Source organism: Bicyclus anynana, chromosome 12 (assembly GCF_947172395.1).
Source record: "Bicyclus anynana chromosome 12, ilBicAnyn1.1, whole genome shotgun sequence".
Taxonomy (NCBI): Eukaryota; Metazoa; Arthropoda; class Insecta; order Lepidoptera; family Nymphalidae; genus Bicyclus; species Bicyclus anynana.
The window spans coordinates 15,427,897-15,443,308 of NC_069094.1; the positions used below are offsets into that span (position 1 = coordinate 15,427,897).

Below are 15,412 nucleotides of genomic sequence, written 5' to 3' on the forward strand. Positions count from 1 at the left end.
AACACTGTTTATCCTTCCTGAAAATACGTATATTGCACGTCACTAACGGTTACACTTCGATGGGAAACGTAAAAATTAAAATTAATACATGCATTGCAAGTTATCGTTAGGCTATTATTGTAGGTAGGCAAGGCCGCATAAAATTCATAACACACCACTTGTGAAATACCCCCGATTGTATAGAAAAAACGCTTATTTACACGCTAGAGAGGAGTCAACATAAAATGGTCGTGTTATAGATTGACCAGTTTTTAAAGTCTCCTTTTGTATGCAGAAAACGCCAATTGACAGGTGAATGAGGGGTCATGTTAAAGTGGTCGATGAATAAGTAAACCGCCCACCGCGTGAACATGCATACCGCCATGAAATATCATAGATTGGTATTGCGCGCGCAGCTCATGACACATTTATTCGGTATTCCATTTTCGAATTTAATAGTGAAGTTATATTTTTTTTTATAAAATAAACTCGATAAATAAGTTAGGACTTACAGTGCAGTGACCTGTGTTCTGTTTTTGAATTTGTGCATATCGGATTTTTATTAAGCCTGGCGCACACGGTAATTAATTTTTGTTTTTATTTTTTAAAAGTTCCTATAGACGCGAAACTAAAATTTACCTTTAGTTTCGTATTGTTTTCTGCCTATAAAAATAATATTGTGGTTTATGATTAAAATAATTATAAGTGTATGAACTTCAGTAGGATTATTAGACGTTAATAATAATCAGTAGGTATAAATATTTAGTTTTGTGAGATTTTTTTTTTAATTGGTTATAAAATGACGAAGTTAATAGGTAACAAAAACAAACATAAAAAAACACGCGTCGAATTGAGTCCTTTTTTTAAGTCGGTTAAAAAGGACTTTGATATCAAACCTACCCAACTACGGACGGACGGAAGTACTGATACCAAAGTAACTATTATATTAGTATACGCCAACGTCCATAAATAAGATAAACGTTATGATGCACGAACTCTAAAGAAGTTTATATTACCCATCTACTTCTGTGGGAAAAACCTAAAAGCGTATTCATTATAAGCTTATTGTAATGACCCACTCCATAGCCAGGCCTTTAGGCCAGGAGAGAAGATATGGAGCTTAAACCCACCACGCTACTCTATTGCGGTTTGGCGAGCTTAGGTTAATAAATTCTTTAACAACCGCTTTAGATTCAGATGGAAATGATAATGAGCGCGATTGATGGCTTAACGTGCTATACAACTATTTTTCATTTTATTCTTCCATTTATTAAATCCAATAGAACCCGGCGACGCTCGAGTAAATACACGTTTAACCTATTGGACTATCTTATCACTGATAAATAGTATATTAAATACACGGTAAACTTTAACTCACCGATATTTTATTGTATTTATTACATTGGCTTAACCTTCAGGCTGTATTTGGATATAAATCTTACATACCTTCAAGTTATATTAGTTTAACTTTTTATGGGCAGTTTAAAGCACCTGTGGGGATCGTTTGTCTTGAGTTTAACTTTATGAAGAAGAGGAAATGTAGGTATATTATACCTGCAAAATAACCAATATACATTTAAAGGAGCTATTCTTGTACCTATGTAATATGTTTATAATTATATACCTTCAATTTATTTTTCACTACTCTTGTTCAAAAACACTGTCATATTACCACTCCACCGTGGGGCTAAACAAGCATTTCAGCCTTGGGCTAAAGTAATTTGTTTTTTTTTAATTTCTAGTATTATTTAATGCCCTGATTGTTTGATAAAAATATGAAAATCGAACGAAATGCAGCGTTCTTGTCTGTGGAATGCGTATTTTGTTTTTATTTGATTTATTTTCTCTTCGTCTGAAAAAAAAAAATATATTGAATACTGGACTGAATTATTTTATTTTATTGCAATCGTAGTAAAAAGTATAATGTAACACGCGGAGCTTAACCAATTATAAACTCTGCTTCTATTTAGCGGCTCTCGCCTCACAGCTCGTGTCCTAAAAATACCTCGTTTTTAACGGGTCTTTTTAGCCCCTGTATAACCATAATCTACTATTATTGAAATCTCGGCAACCGGTGTGACGATTTTATCAATATGAGTAGAATCTTAAACTGCGTCGCCAAATCCCACATTGTGGGACAGCGGAGTCTTGTCTTGTCTTACTTACTTATTTATTTACAAATTTATAGATTGACGGAAAACTTAAAACACAAAAAAGCAGTTTCATTTATTTCTTTTTGTTGTACCTACCTACATAAAGTATTGCGCATATTCTGATTCATGAAATAATCGCTGAGAAAGCTATTTTAATTTTCATAAATTAGTTATGCAAGTAGCGTATAATAGAATAAAATACGATATTAAAAACAAAAAAAAACTTATAATAAAACATTCTCACTGTAAATCGAAAACCCGGAAACATATCTTCATATTGATTCCACTTCTGTTATAAATCCTACCCATATCGTGAAAAATAATTGATAACAATATGAAATATGAAGCAGCTGCCAAAATGTAACAGATATAATATACAAACATACACCAGATCACCACTCCGCTGTATACTTATGACGTAACGTGTATAAATAGCCTTATGACCACAGATTATACACTGCTGAATACATTAAAAATTACTGTTTTGAAATCTAGGATTAATAATAATCCCAACCTCTGGAAAAGGGACCTGTCCTTATTCTTAGTCCAATGATATGTTTTATAATGTCATTGCCTTAATCTATAATTAGCGATATTTATTACAAATTAATTTAATTCAAAATTAAATATATTTGACGATTTACATCCATCTCGTATGGATGTTACGGAAACCTATAAAAAATACGCGTTGAATAAAGAACCTACATTTTTTCAAGTTGTTTTAAAAGTAAATAGTACTACAATACCACACCACAAAACGGTTGTTTTTATATTTGTTCAAACATCACTCTTATGGTACTAATGAAACGATTTTCATGAAATTTTCGCGCGTCATTAAGCAAAGGGGAATGTTTGGAGCAGGCTTGCTGTGATTCATTTAATTATGATGTGACTACATTCGGGTTTCCGCTAGTTACAACTAAGAATAATAATAGGCTAGTTGACACTTATTTTTAAATGGTCATGGTCATAAATAGTTTATAATCGTTCTACTAGACTAAAAAATAATCATATTTTTTTGAGACAGGATTACTGAAAATTTTAGTTTTTAAATATATTTTTGACAATACGAGCCAAAACGCCTGTCGGCCATGACAGTCTATACTTCAATTGTTTCATGACGCGTCGCTTTATTAAATCCCATACAAATGGCGCGTGTGACAAAAATATTAGTTACCAATTAGTTTAACGTTTAATAAAGCAAATGTGTTTGTGACGTCACAAAATGGACGACAGCGTTTTTGACGTTTAAATAATTTAAAAAAATACGTGATATTTAAATTAAGTTTTATAAGAAATCCTTAACTTTTAATGATTGATATCGATATATTTCGGACCCTTATTCTATGTAAGTACTTACTACATGAAATTGATATTGTGTGTATTTTCGATATGAATAAACTACCCTATTAATACAATAATAATAGCCATAGGTAAGGAAATGTTATTTGACGGAAATAATAAATATAGAGTACCTACGCGTAATTAATTCAAGGAATCGTCTTTTACGAATTTATATTGAAAATAAAATTGATTTAATCACCATAAATAGACCATTAGTCGAGGAACCGAATTTGTAATTAAAAACCGATTAGTCTTATCCGGATAGGTAGGTACTACATAACAATACCTCTGAGCAATACCTCCAAATACTTACCTACTAAACAATGCTTCATTTGCCTAATATTATTATCATTCTGAGTAGTTCTGAGGATAATCTGTGCAGAAGAACTAAAGTTACCAAAATCACAGATTAGTACCAACCACAGTGTAAAGACGATACAGAATGAGTCTTTACAAGCAGCGTGATGAAGCCGATGACCCATAAAATACGTAATGCATCTCCTTGACATCCGCAAATACAATTTTTTTTTCAAAATTTGTATTTTAAAATTTAACACTAACAACAATTTTGTAAATGAATATAGTATCCAATAAAAAAATACTCCATCTTATTTCTTTACTTTTTGTGAACAGTTTAAAAAAAAATACAAACATAATTATGACGCCATTTTCTTGAATAATTTTGAAAGTTACTGATACGATGCTTCGTGTCGTACTAACTCGAATATGTATTCGTTTTTGAATTTTGTATTTGGAGCGGCTACGACATCGTCGTGGTCCGTGCGCTCCATCTGCCTATTATTCTTAATCTGTGGTACTAACATTAAAAAACTCAAGAGTCACTCAGCGGACGATAGTGGGAGCAATGCTAGTTTATTTCTTGCATTGCACTCTCTGTCACGCACGCACGCTCGTCTGGCACGCAAAGGTACTTCTGTATCTGTGTATGATTGAATCAAAAAGCAAAACAAAACTGAGAAGATACCATACACTGCTCAAGGAGTCCCAAAACAATAGTTGGTTTGTATGTTTGTCTAAACGCGCTAATTAGGATATAGGCTAGATATTTATTACAAGGAAATGCCCACGACTTTGTCCGCGTATAATTCACTTTTTATTTCTTCTTATTTATAGCATACAAGCAGACACACGCACACACACACACCCACACACACACACACCCACACACACACACACACGCTACTATGTTTTGTACGTGACATAAGATTGTTACATCTAAGCAGGGAAGAGCACAGGTATCTATAATACAAGTTCTTTCTTAGTTTAGATACCTGTTACTCATCCATTAATTATAGTGTTAAGCTATTTTTACCTATTATGTTACGGTTTTATAGAGAATAAACGATTATTATTATTTTTCACAAATTCCACACGCAACACGGATTTTTCCGGAATGAAAAGTAGAACAGGTTCTGCTGCACGGTCCAATTTATCATTATACTTACTAAATTTAATTAAAATTGTTTCAAAGGCTAAGCCATAAAAAAGGTAAGAGACATACATTGAATTTCGCATTTATAGTATTAGTATGGATAGATGCCATAGCTGGGCACCGTTAATCAAATAGTTAACTACGTTAATCGCTAATCCGCTACAAAAAAAGTTAGCTTCGTTAAACGTTAAAGCGTTACATTCCGGAAGAATTAACGCAAGTTAACGTTAATCGTTATTCCGTTAATATGACTGGTTAATATTGCATTTTTATATCCCCGTGTGAGATCTCCATTGGAAAAATAAGGGTGAGCACTGGGGAAAACTGCCATAAATTGATTTTAGTTGATTTTATCTATAATTTTAACATAAATATAGTAATTTGTTGATTTCTTTGAAAAAAAAATCATATTTTCTTACTTGTCTAAACCTGTTAATCGCGTCGCGCGGTAAATAGTAGGCATTGGATTAACGATTAACGGGCTTCAGCATATTAACGGAAGTTAACGGGTCCGTTAACATTTTTAAAAGTTAACTTAAAAGTTAATCCGTTAAGCAAAATGTTAACTTCGTTAATTAACGATTAACGGATTAACGAGTTAATGCCCAGCTATGATAGATGCGATATATAAAACGATCTCAGGATTTCTTGGATATAAAGGAAGGCATTTTCAACTGCCACATATAGATAGAATATGAAGAGATTGTACCTAAAATGTTAAAAATAATAAAATAATAATATTTTTTGATATCAACGTACTCGCATGATGTATAAATGTAACGGTAGTGTAGCAATAATTGTCGTAAGCGCTGAATGCTGCTGTACTAATACTGTCGTGGCGAGACCTTCCCCATTTTATAAAAACTGAAAGTTTGTCAGCCCACGAAAGGTTGACACGAAGCTAAGTGACACAGGATTTCTCATAGCAGCTTTTTTTTTAAAGAATGTTTGCCATATCTTTTATACAATATGGCCAATATTCTCATTCCCCTTCAACTAATCGGGAAAGACTGCTAGGTCTAGTGGGTACGACAATAGACCAACGGGGCGGGGATCGAACCACCACCCCTCGGTGATGAGTCCGACCGCTCTTACCATTGAGCTATTGAGGCTTGAGGATTGAGTTATAACTTGTACGCATTAACTTGACAGCTGGCTACCAAGCCGATGATCCATTCAAACACAGTAAAAATCTTCATTCGAGTCAGGTGTCTAATTAATCCACACGAGCTGTATGTTGTATTCTACATACGAGTACAATTTACCAACATAGACATGATTTTTCATTATAATATGATTAAGAAAAACGTAAAAAAATACGCTTTATACTTGGACAATAAGGATGGTAAGTGATGATTCAATCTAAGATTGGGGCGGGCTAACTTTAGGTATAGGATGAAAATCCACACCCATTTCGGTTTCTACACGATATCGTACCGGAACGCTAAATCGCTTGGCGGTACATCTTTGCTGGTAGGGTGGTAACTAGCCACGGTTGAAGCCTCCCACCAGCCAGATCTGGACCAATTAAGAAAACCTCAATCGGCCCAGCCGGGAATAGAACCCAGCCAGCATTACGCCACGGGAGCCGTCAAACTCCTCAACAAACTAAATTCTAAATTCACCACAGAGAAATCTTTATATTTGCCTATCGTCACCTAAGTTTTCTGTGCTATCGTATCAATGGTGCAACGCATCTGCTAACAAGCTTTCAGCATGTATAAATCGAAGAAGGTCTGGCTTATGCAAGCTCTCGGTCTATGTAGCTTGTCTAATCCGTCTGGCGCGACGAATGGCATGCGGGCCGGAGGAAGCCATTAATCGCGATAACGTTCGATTTCGCATAATTCTGATAGTAGTGATGTAAATTGTGATGGTGGAGCGGTCATACTCATAGCCGTGGTCACAGACCAGCATGACGACTCGAGAGCGTCAGATAAGCGTAAGAAAGCTTTCAAGCTGTTGAGTATCTCCATCAAGTATGAGTATATATTGGACGTTAAGGGCCCCTATACCTACCAACGTTTTATAAAGTATGAATCACTAAATCATTTATTACGTACCGCCTTTTTAATTTATTTTCCTAAACATATAATGCCTACCTAAAAATATTAATTTTTAAACGACAGATTGGCATTAAACCATACTATTACAACAGGTTTGCCAAAATTCATCAGTTATTTTTATTTTTTTATCAGACTCGGATATCGGATAGTTTTTTTCCATAACGGTTAAAAGAGAAACCTCATTTTTGGCAGATACCTATTTATAATAATTTTGGTGAAGATAAGACGTCACCTAAAGTATCTACCAAAAAATTTCACAAAAATTATAAGTACCAAAAGTATAACTTAATCTCTTCATAGACTTAATTCAGCAGTTTTATTCTGGTAGATCCTACAGACGTTTTCCTTTCCGCCTTAAAAACTTGACTTGATGGTAGGAAGTAGGTTGATGCAATGAAAGTTCTTGCGAATTGCGATATCATAGCCGTTCCATATAAAATACCTAGGTACCTACGAGTTTATCAGAAAATGTTTGTCATACAATTTGGGGCGAAGCCATTAACTTGACGCACCACTTGACAGTATAAACACCATTCGAGCCAAGTGTCAAGTTAATCCGCACGAGCTTTACGTAGCTTTAAATTACGCAGGCAGCTATACCTTATATAGCAGCTATACCCACCTAGATATATCAATTACTGAAGAATAGGCAAATTGGTTAAGGTAAGGTAAGGTAAAGGTAAGGTAAGGTACGTAAATGTAAAGTGAAAGTACCCCGATTTTAGTTTACCATTTCTATCTAGATAATTGTTAAAGTACACTACTGCGGCCGGCAAGAGAGGCATTGATGGAAGAACTTACGTAAGTCACACATACGTAAGTCTATCAATGCCTAGCCAATGCTTGTATTTTAAACCCAGATCGAAATTTAAAATATGCCTTTGATTAGTTACCGCTTTGGTCGCCATGTTATTATGGAGTAGAGGATCGTTCCATTTTTAAATTACACGACAAATATGATTTTACATAGTAATTTATTTGGCCGCTAAACACGACAGATATGAATTTTCATACAACTATCGCCGGCCGCTGCTCTACCAGTACAACAAGTTCGATTTATCTCGAAGAAGGTCGTCAAAATAATGCTCCCAAGCATGTTTGAGAAAATAATTTTGTTTCAGGATGCCTCGCCACGATGTCTTTGTCAACTAGTCGCCAACAGTTCCTGGCGTACGAATCCCACACAGAGCAAGACAATCATTACAGGAAGAAAGGCGGAATTAACATATCGAAATGTATTTGTGCCTTACTTATCATTATTGCGGTGTTTGTCGCCGCCCTTGTAGGAATTATTGTCTACTATTGCACGTATATTTGGGTAAGATAATTAATTAAATGGAACTAACTCATATCTTGGAACTTATATAACTAGCTAACCGACCAAATATTGTTCTTTTAAAAAATAGATAGTCTATTCGCAGACCATACAAATAATAAAACTTCATCAAAATCGATCAAGCTATTTCGGAAAAGAGTCGAGTGGGGCAACTAGCACTGTCACACGAAAATTATACTAAGACATTGTACGGCGTACGCATGAGGAAAAAGGAAAATTAAAAAAAACTACTACAAAAGTATTTAATTATTATTTGCATATCTTCATTTATCAATTTGGCCTTTGCCCTAATTATTACGATTAGAAAAAGTTGTTATTTTTAAATTTAAATTAACACTACTGTAGTTAACTATCTGTGATTTCTTGCGCATATTACGTATACAGGACTCAGAATTATCCATCGCAATCAACCTATTCGATTTCATTGCAAATCTGAGGATTAGGAACATTTTTATTTGTTCAAAATAAATATCCAAAAGGATTAAAAAGTGCAGCTGTTGTAGTGAAAATTACTGTAGCGAATATTTATTATTATTTAAAATACTGTTCACCAAGTTTTATTTTCATGACAGTTACAATCTCATTCTCACGATGATAGCAATATTGGTATAGAATTTCCGTAATCACTATAGTATTCAGTGAGTGTTTACAAATTATTTACAACTTCAATAATCGGGAATTTGAATTATTTTAGATGAAATCCACGAGTAGTTATAACTAGATAACGATGGTTTTTTATACATTACCCATATCACTGGGACAATCCAGTCTACGTAATAAATTATATGAATGAGTGTTGAGAACTTTTCATACGCGAAAAATCTCAGTCGAAAATGTATATATTAGGAATAGTTTGTTTTTTACTTTATTTAGTGACCAGTGATAGTAAATCAGTAAGTAAATAATAGTGTTTAAGCATGAATAATACAATTTAACAGTTTTGGATTTTTATGTCCTCCTACCAGCCACTATTATATTATGTTAATGACTGAAGGCTTAACTTTAATTAATTAATTAAAGCTTTATTGTGCTCTCAGAAGAACAGGGTGTAACACAACCAACTTCCCAATTCTGAGCTGAGAATTTTAACTGAATCCATTACCTCGTGATCTGAGACCACTTAAGCTAACTGTACTTAAGAGATAGTTCTTTGTAAATCTTGTTACTGAAAATCTATTGGAAGAAAGAAAACTCAATATTAAGACTTGACTCAAATCATCACTCACCATTTAAGAAGTACATTGAATGGTTCACCATTTAAGAAGTACATTGGAATATAATGTGCTTCATATTATTATATTTAAATCCTTGCAACATACATAAATTACAACTTTTTTAACATAGTAAATTATTAATTATTATTTCTAGATGTCCCAGCAAACTGAAGATTTTTGGAATGATGCACAACCTTTTGGACAATCAACAAAACCATCAGCTGACCTCAGGCTACCGACAACCATTATACCAAGTTTCTACAGATTAAAATTAAAAGCTGATTTAGAAACATCCGTATTCACTGGTGATGTGCTGATAACGATTCGAGCCAGCAAAAGCACTAAACAAATCATACTGCATGCCAAAAACCTCAGTATCAGTGAAAATATTACTCTAACTGAACAGACATACCAACATGTACCGACAATTAAATTAAAACGTGAGGCGAATGCAGTAGAAAATGCTAGCACTGAACTGACTGATGTTGCAATAGCAAGTGAGTTGTGTTTTCTTTATCTATTACTAGCGGACACCTGTGACTTACCCTAAACTTTCAACTACCCCTGACCTACCCTACCCCTACCTCACCCTACCCCTACCTCACCCTACCCCTACCTCACCCTACCCCTACCCTACCCTACCCTATCCCTACCTTACCCCAGCCCTACCCCTTCATTTTGTTTATTTTTTTTGTCATAAAAACCTTCTCCTGACAACAACAAACACATCAAAAAAAGTATCCTGTTATAAAATCTTTTTAACAAAGAAGTTCAGCCGACTTCATAATTACATAAATAAACTAAAAAGCGAAAAATAACATTGTATATGCTACCTTCTGATCAATTTGAAGGCGGTGCTAAGCCAGTGACATATTAATTAAAGCCGTTTCTGTCTTTACATTCCTAAAATAAATGATCAGTTAAAATCACATACAATGTTATTTTAGCACATATGAAGGAAAAAAAACATACACATTAAATTCAAAACCTCCTCCTTTTTTGAAGTTGGTTAAAAATTAAAAATTATGGTAAAAGTAAGTATACCTGTGTTTGCACACACACTTATGCTTTAAAATATGTCCTTGTTAGTATTTTGTGTAAACTTATGTTTAGTTAAATTTTTTTTGCAGACAGCACTGTAAGCGTTCCCACTTCTGAAGAAAACAACATTACAATAGAAAATATAACGACGAGTAGTCCTAACATAGAGGATACAACAACCAATGTACCTATTTCAGAGACAATTACTGTGGCCTCCGTCAAAGAGGTCACACTAAGCAATGTCCGTGATATAAAAGTAAAGAACATGGAATTCAGTACAGGTAATTTATATTTGTTATAACTCTTCGTTTTTGTTGGTTGTCACTAACTGTGTACTGGCCTAATGCGGATTGGTAGACTTCACACCTAGAGAATTACGAAAATTCTCAGGTATACATGTAGGTTTCCTTACAATGTTATTCTTTCACATGAAATTGAATTTCTTAAAATGCACATAACTACAAAGTTGGAGGTGCATGCCCCGGATCGGAAATCGAACTTACGCCCTTCGAATCGAAGGCTGAAATCATATCCACTAGACTAGACTATCATCACTATCATTGGCTGATAATGATAGTGATGATATTTGAGTTATATAAACGACCAGACTACATGGCCAGGCCTCCCTCCATAAAGGAGAGAGAATGAGGAATTTTGACCCACCATGCTGCTTCAATATAGTTTAGTTGTTAAATTCTTTAATGACTACTGTCAAATGTTCCTGATAACGACAGAGACCGATGGCTTAACATGATTTCTGAGGCACAAGGACCACCAACTTTCCAACTCTGGGTGGAAATTTATGCCAAAAATTTCCTACAAGAAAAAAATGCCCATTATTTAATAACCCAGGACCTTGTAATCAATCAATCAATCAATCAATCAAAGCCACTGAACCAACTAGGTAGAAAGGCAGATACAAAAATCTATTTATGAAAATTAATTAAATAGTCACTAAAAATTACTTTAAACGCTCATCAGTTGTCACCTTGCATTTCTTTCATAGACAACTGTTTTGGAATTTAGTTTTTAACATATCCCACGGGAACTATGGATTTTTCGGCGAAAAAAGTAGTCTATGTGTTAATCCAAAGTAAAATCTATTTCCATTCCAAATTTCAGTCATATCGCTTCAGTAGCCACAGCGCAAAGGAGGAACAAACATTTTTACACATACACACACAAACTTTCGCCTTTAATATTAGTGTGATACACTTCTTTATCAACCCATATTCGGCTCACTGCTGAGCTCGAGCCTCCTCTCAGAATGAGAGGGGGTGATACACACTCAATGTAAATTTAAATGTTTTCTGTACCAGGTGATCGACTCATACTCAATTTGGAAACACCCTTGACCCCAAATATAGACTATACCCTGCAGATATCCTTCCATGGAGAGATTTTGAATACTTTAACCGGTTTCTACAAGAGCACATATAAAGAGGATAATGTAGATAAGTAAGTATGATTTAATAGTTGGTGTTGTGTAAAAAAATATTATAATAATTATAGTATTATATTGGTAAAAAAAAGAATTAAGAAAGTTCTCAGGTATACAGGTTTTATTCCCGATGTTTTTCCTTCACCGTTTGAGACACATGATATTTAATTTCTTAAAACGCATATAACTGAAAAGTTGGAGGTGCATGTCCCGGACCGGATTCGAACCTACACCCTCTGGAATCGGAGGCAGAAGTCATATCCACTGGGCTATCACGGCTATAAAATTTAGCGAACAATAATTCCTTTTTAATTTTGATGCCAATGTGCTATGGTGTTTGCAGGCAATTCGGAGTGACTCAGTTCGAGCCAACGTCCGCGCGGTCCGCGTTCCCTTGCTTTGACGAGCCGGCGTTCAAAGCCAAGTTCGAGATAAGCATCGCTCACCGACAGAACATCTCCGTGCTGTCCAACATGAGGGTCACCGCACAGGAACCTATGTGAGTTGTTAATTTTTTTTTTTTGTTCTAAGAATCTGCAATCAGTCGACAGACTTCGACAGACATGAGCAGATTTAGTGAAATAATTTTGGCTTTACCAGACAGGAAGACCATCGTTTTCAAGTCTGCACGCCAGCTTTAACTGCTTAACTCTTTCAGTTAATAGACTGGAGGCCAGTACGGACAATTAGGCCAACAAAAAAAATACGTTATTTGTCTTACAAGAAAAATCTTAATAGCAGCCTAGAGTTAGGAAGTCGGTCCTGCGCCTGATCTTTGACCGGTTGTGTCGGTTTGCCATCCCATTAGACGCAGCTGTGTTTGCCCACACTTGTACACTATTATATCTCTTACGTAGGTATATGGTTAATCTTAAAAATTTGATTGGCCGCCGTATCCGAAAAATAAAATTCGGGCGGTAGCATAATTAAGAAAAACAATATTAAAGTTTTTTCAACTTAAACAGGTTTATGATCTGTCGCACGACATATCACTTTCTCTTTCGTCCCATTGCAATGAAAGGGAGCTATTTGGCGCTATTGGTTGATTGTCTTTACTAGATAATGTCGTGTTGCATGTTACGCCTATTGCAAAAAGCAACTCATCGACGCTGTTTGTCAGCAGAAATGATAAAAGCTGCAGTACTTCCTCGCAACAACTCACGTACATCAAAAAGAGCTACTTCCAAAAATTCATCAAGTAATATGATAGAAAGAACACCTCCTATATTTTCGAAAAGTAAAGGAAATAAACCATGCATTAATTTTATTTTGAGTGTTGTGAGTTTTATCGCACCAATCATTATTCGTTTATACCATATTAACAGTTTCACGAATACGTTTTGTGGGTTGCGATCAAATTATCACATACCACGATGACGCATTGCGCATGTTTGCATTTATCATCTTGACTTTAAAGTAACCGATACGATATTTCTCTGTTAAGATCTTGTTAGCATATTAAAATACTTATGCAAACTCTAAAAAGTCTTGAACATTTTAGAGTTTTTTTTTTTTTTTATTTTGAATAAGCAAGCGCTTAGCTGCAATCATACCTGATGGTAAGCGATGATGCAGCCTATGGTGGAACGCGCTTGCCTAGAAGATGCCTATTCACTCTGATATTCGTTAAAGCGTTGACTTTTGTACCTGTGCTCTGCTTTATCTGTGTCCTCTTAATTTGCGATTTGCAAATTTTTCTAATTCTTTTTCCACGGCTGAGGTTACTGACGACGCGATATTCGTCGAGCTTCATCTTACATTGCAAATTTGAAATATCGAGGACATAATAAAGTAGAAAATGTTCTATGTAATGTAACATCATGCTTATTTCTTTGCTTTTCATGCTATTTGACTTTGGTAATGTTTCTTGAGAGATTCTCTGTTACAGGCTTATACCAACTAAATTGGGTCATGTGCGTTGTCCATGAGAATTAAAAAATATCGGAGTTCCCCAATCAAAAGTCCTATAAAATGCATCGTCATATTACTATTGTTATAAGATTGCAATGAAGCTAACAATGCCTTATTGGTGCCACTTAAGCGTATCAATTGTGTTACGTTGCGTTTGTCTGTCACCGTGATGTGCATTATTAAAATTATCGTTCTGCTATAATCTAATTAATTGTACTTGGCTTTTAGATGCACAGTCAGGATAATGTAATTCTTGCATATCCAGATTCAGATTCTTTCTTTCCCTTAACTCCAAATTAATGACACTTGTATTAGACAATTATATAGCATGTCCCTAGTATGATGACCTATCTAAGATTTACAATACCAGATTAAGTAAGTTTGCGATTAGAAATAAAAGAAGAATTTTTCAGTCTTAAAATATTTAGTTTAAAAGAGCAAGCCTTAAGAAGTTTGTGTAGATATTTTTTCGTGTTCAGAAGAAGTTATGCAGAGTGTTTATGTGATTTAATTTTCAGCGAAACAGAGCCTGGATGGCAGTGGACTCACTTCGACAGATCTGTCCAAATGTCCACATACCTCGTCGCTTACGTTCTGTGCGACTTCCAGCACATAGAGACAAGCTACTTAAGCAAAGACAACGTGACCAAATCTATCCGTGTTTGGGCTCGACCTTCGCTGATCAAAAATGCCAAATACGCCTTGTCGATAATACCGAAACTTTTGGCCTTTTACGAGGACGTGTTTGGCGTGCCCTATGTTTTGGATAAAGTGGACTTTGTGGCTATACCAGATTTCTCTAACGGTGCTATGGAGAATTGGGGATTGATTACATTCAGGTATAGTTCATATTTTTATAACTTAAATTGATAAAGATGTTACTTTGCAGATAATTTTTTTGCTGTAATAACTTATTATGTGATTTATTTTATAAATGCTGGTCTTGATTTTTTTTTGAATTTCATCCACTGAAGTGTTAACCCTTTACATTTGAATCTACCTCAGTTTCCTGAAAGTCATTGTCATAAATTTCAGAGAAACGACCCTACTATATGACGAGAAAGACGGAGTCCCCCGCCTGAAGCAGAATGTGGCAATCGACGTGGCGCACGAGCTGGCGCACCAGTGGTTCGGCAACCTGGTCACCATGCGCTGGTGGACCGACCTGTGGCTCAACGAGGGGTTCGCCACCTACATCGAGTACGTCGGTGTCGATCATGTGAGAGAATCAATCAATGAACCATTATAGTGCAGAGTTAGCCGTGACATCCCATTGGATATAACCTCCTGCCTTTGATTCGGTAGGTGAAGGTCGAATCCGAATCCGATCCGGGGCATGCACGTCTAACTCTTTAACCTTAAATATCATGTGTCTCAAACGATGAAGGAAAGACATTGTGAGGAAACTTGCGTACCAGAGAATTTTCTTAATTCTCTGCGTGTGTACAGTCTGCCAATCCGCATTGGGCCAGCG

General features: G+C 35.3%; 1 protein-coding gene across 3 annotated transcripts in view; it reads left to right on the forward strand.

Moving 5' to 3' along the window:
* The first annotated feature begins 375 nt into the window (after positions 1–375).
* LOC112049725 (aminopeptidase N) overlaps positions 376–15,412 on the forward strand; it is a 29,140-nt gene continuing 14,103 nt past the window's right edge. The window contains exons 1-8 of one of the 3 annotated variants that reach the window (XM_024087735.2): positions 376–559; positions 8,117–8,313; positions 9,700–10,042; positions 10,676–10,867; positions 11,906–12,044; positions 12,371–12,526; positions 14,457–14,777; positions 14,974–15,157. In XM_024087735.2, coding sequence (XP_023943503.2) covers positions 8,131–8,313; positions 9,700–10,042; positions 10,676–10,867; positions 11,906–12,044; positions 12,371–12,526; positions 14,457–14,777; positions 14,974–15,157 — 1,518 coding nt within the window. In that variant the 5' untranslated portion in view covers positions 376–559; positions 8,117–8,130. Of the gene's footprint in view, positions 560–3,352; positions 3,481–8,116; positions 8,314–8,950; positions 9,225–9,699; positions 10,043–10,675; positions 10,868–11,905; positions 12,045–12,370; positions 12,527–14,456; positions 14,778–14,973; positions 15,158–15,412 lie in introns of those variants that run through there. The other 2 variants (XM_052884636.1, XM_024087736.2) reach the window with 2 other exon arrangements.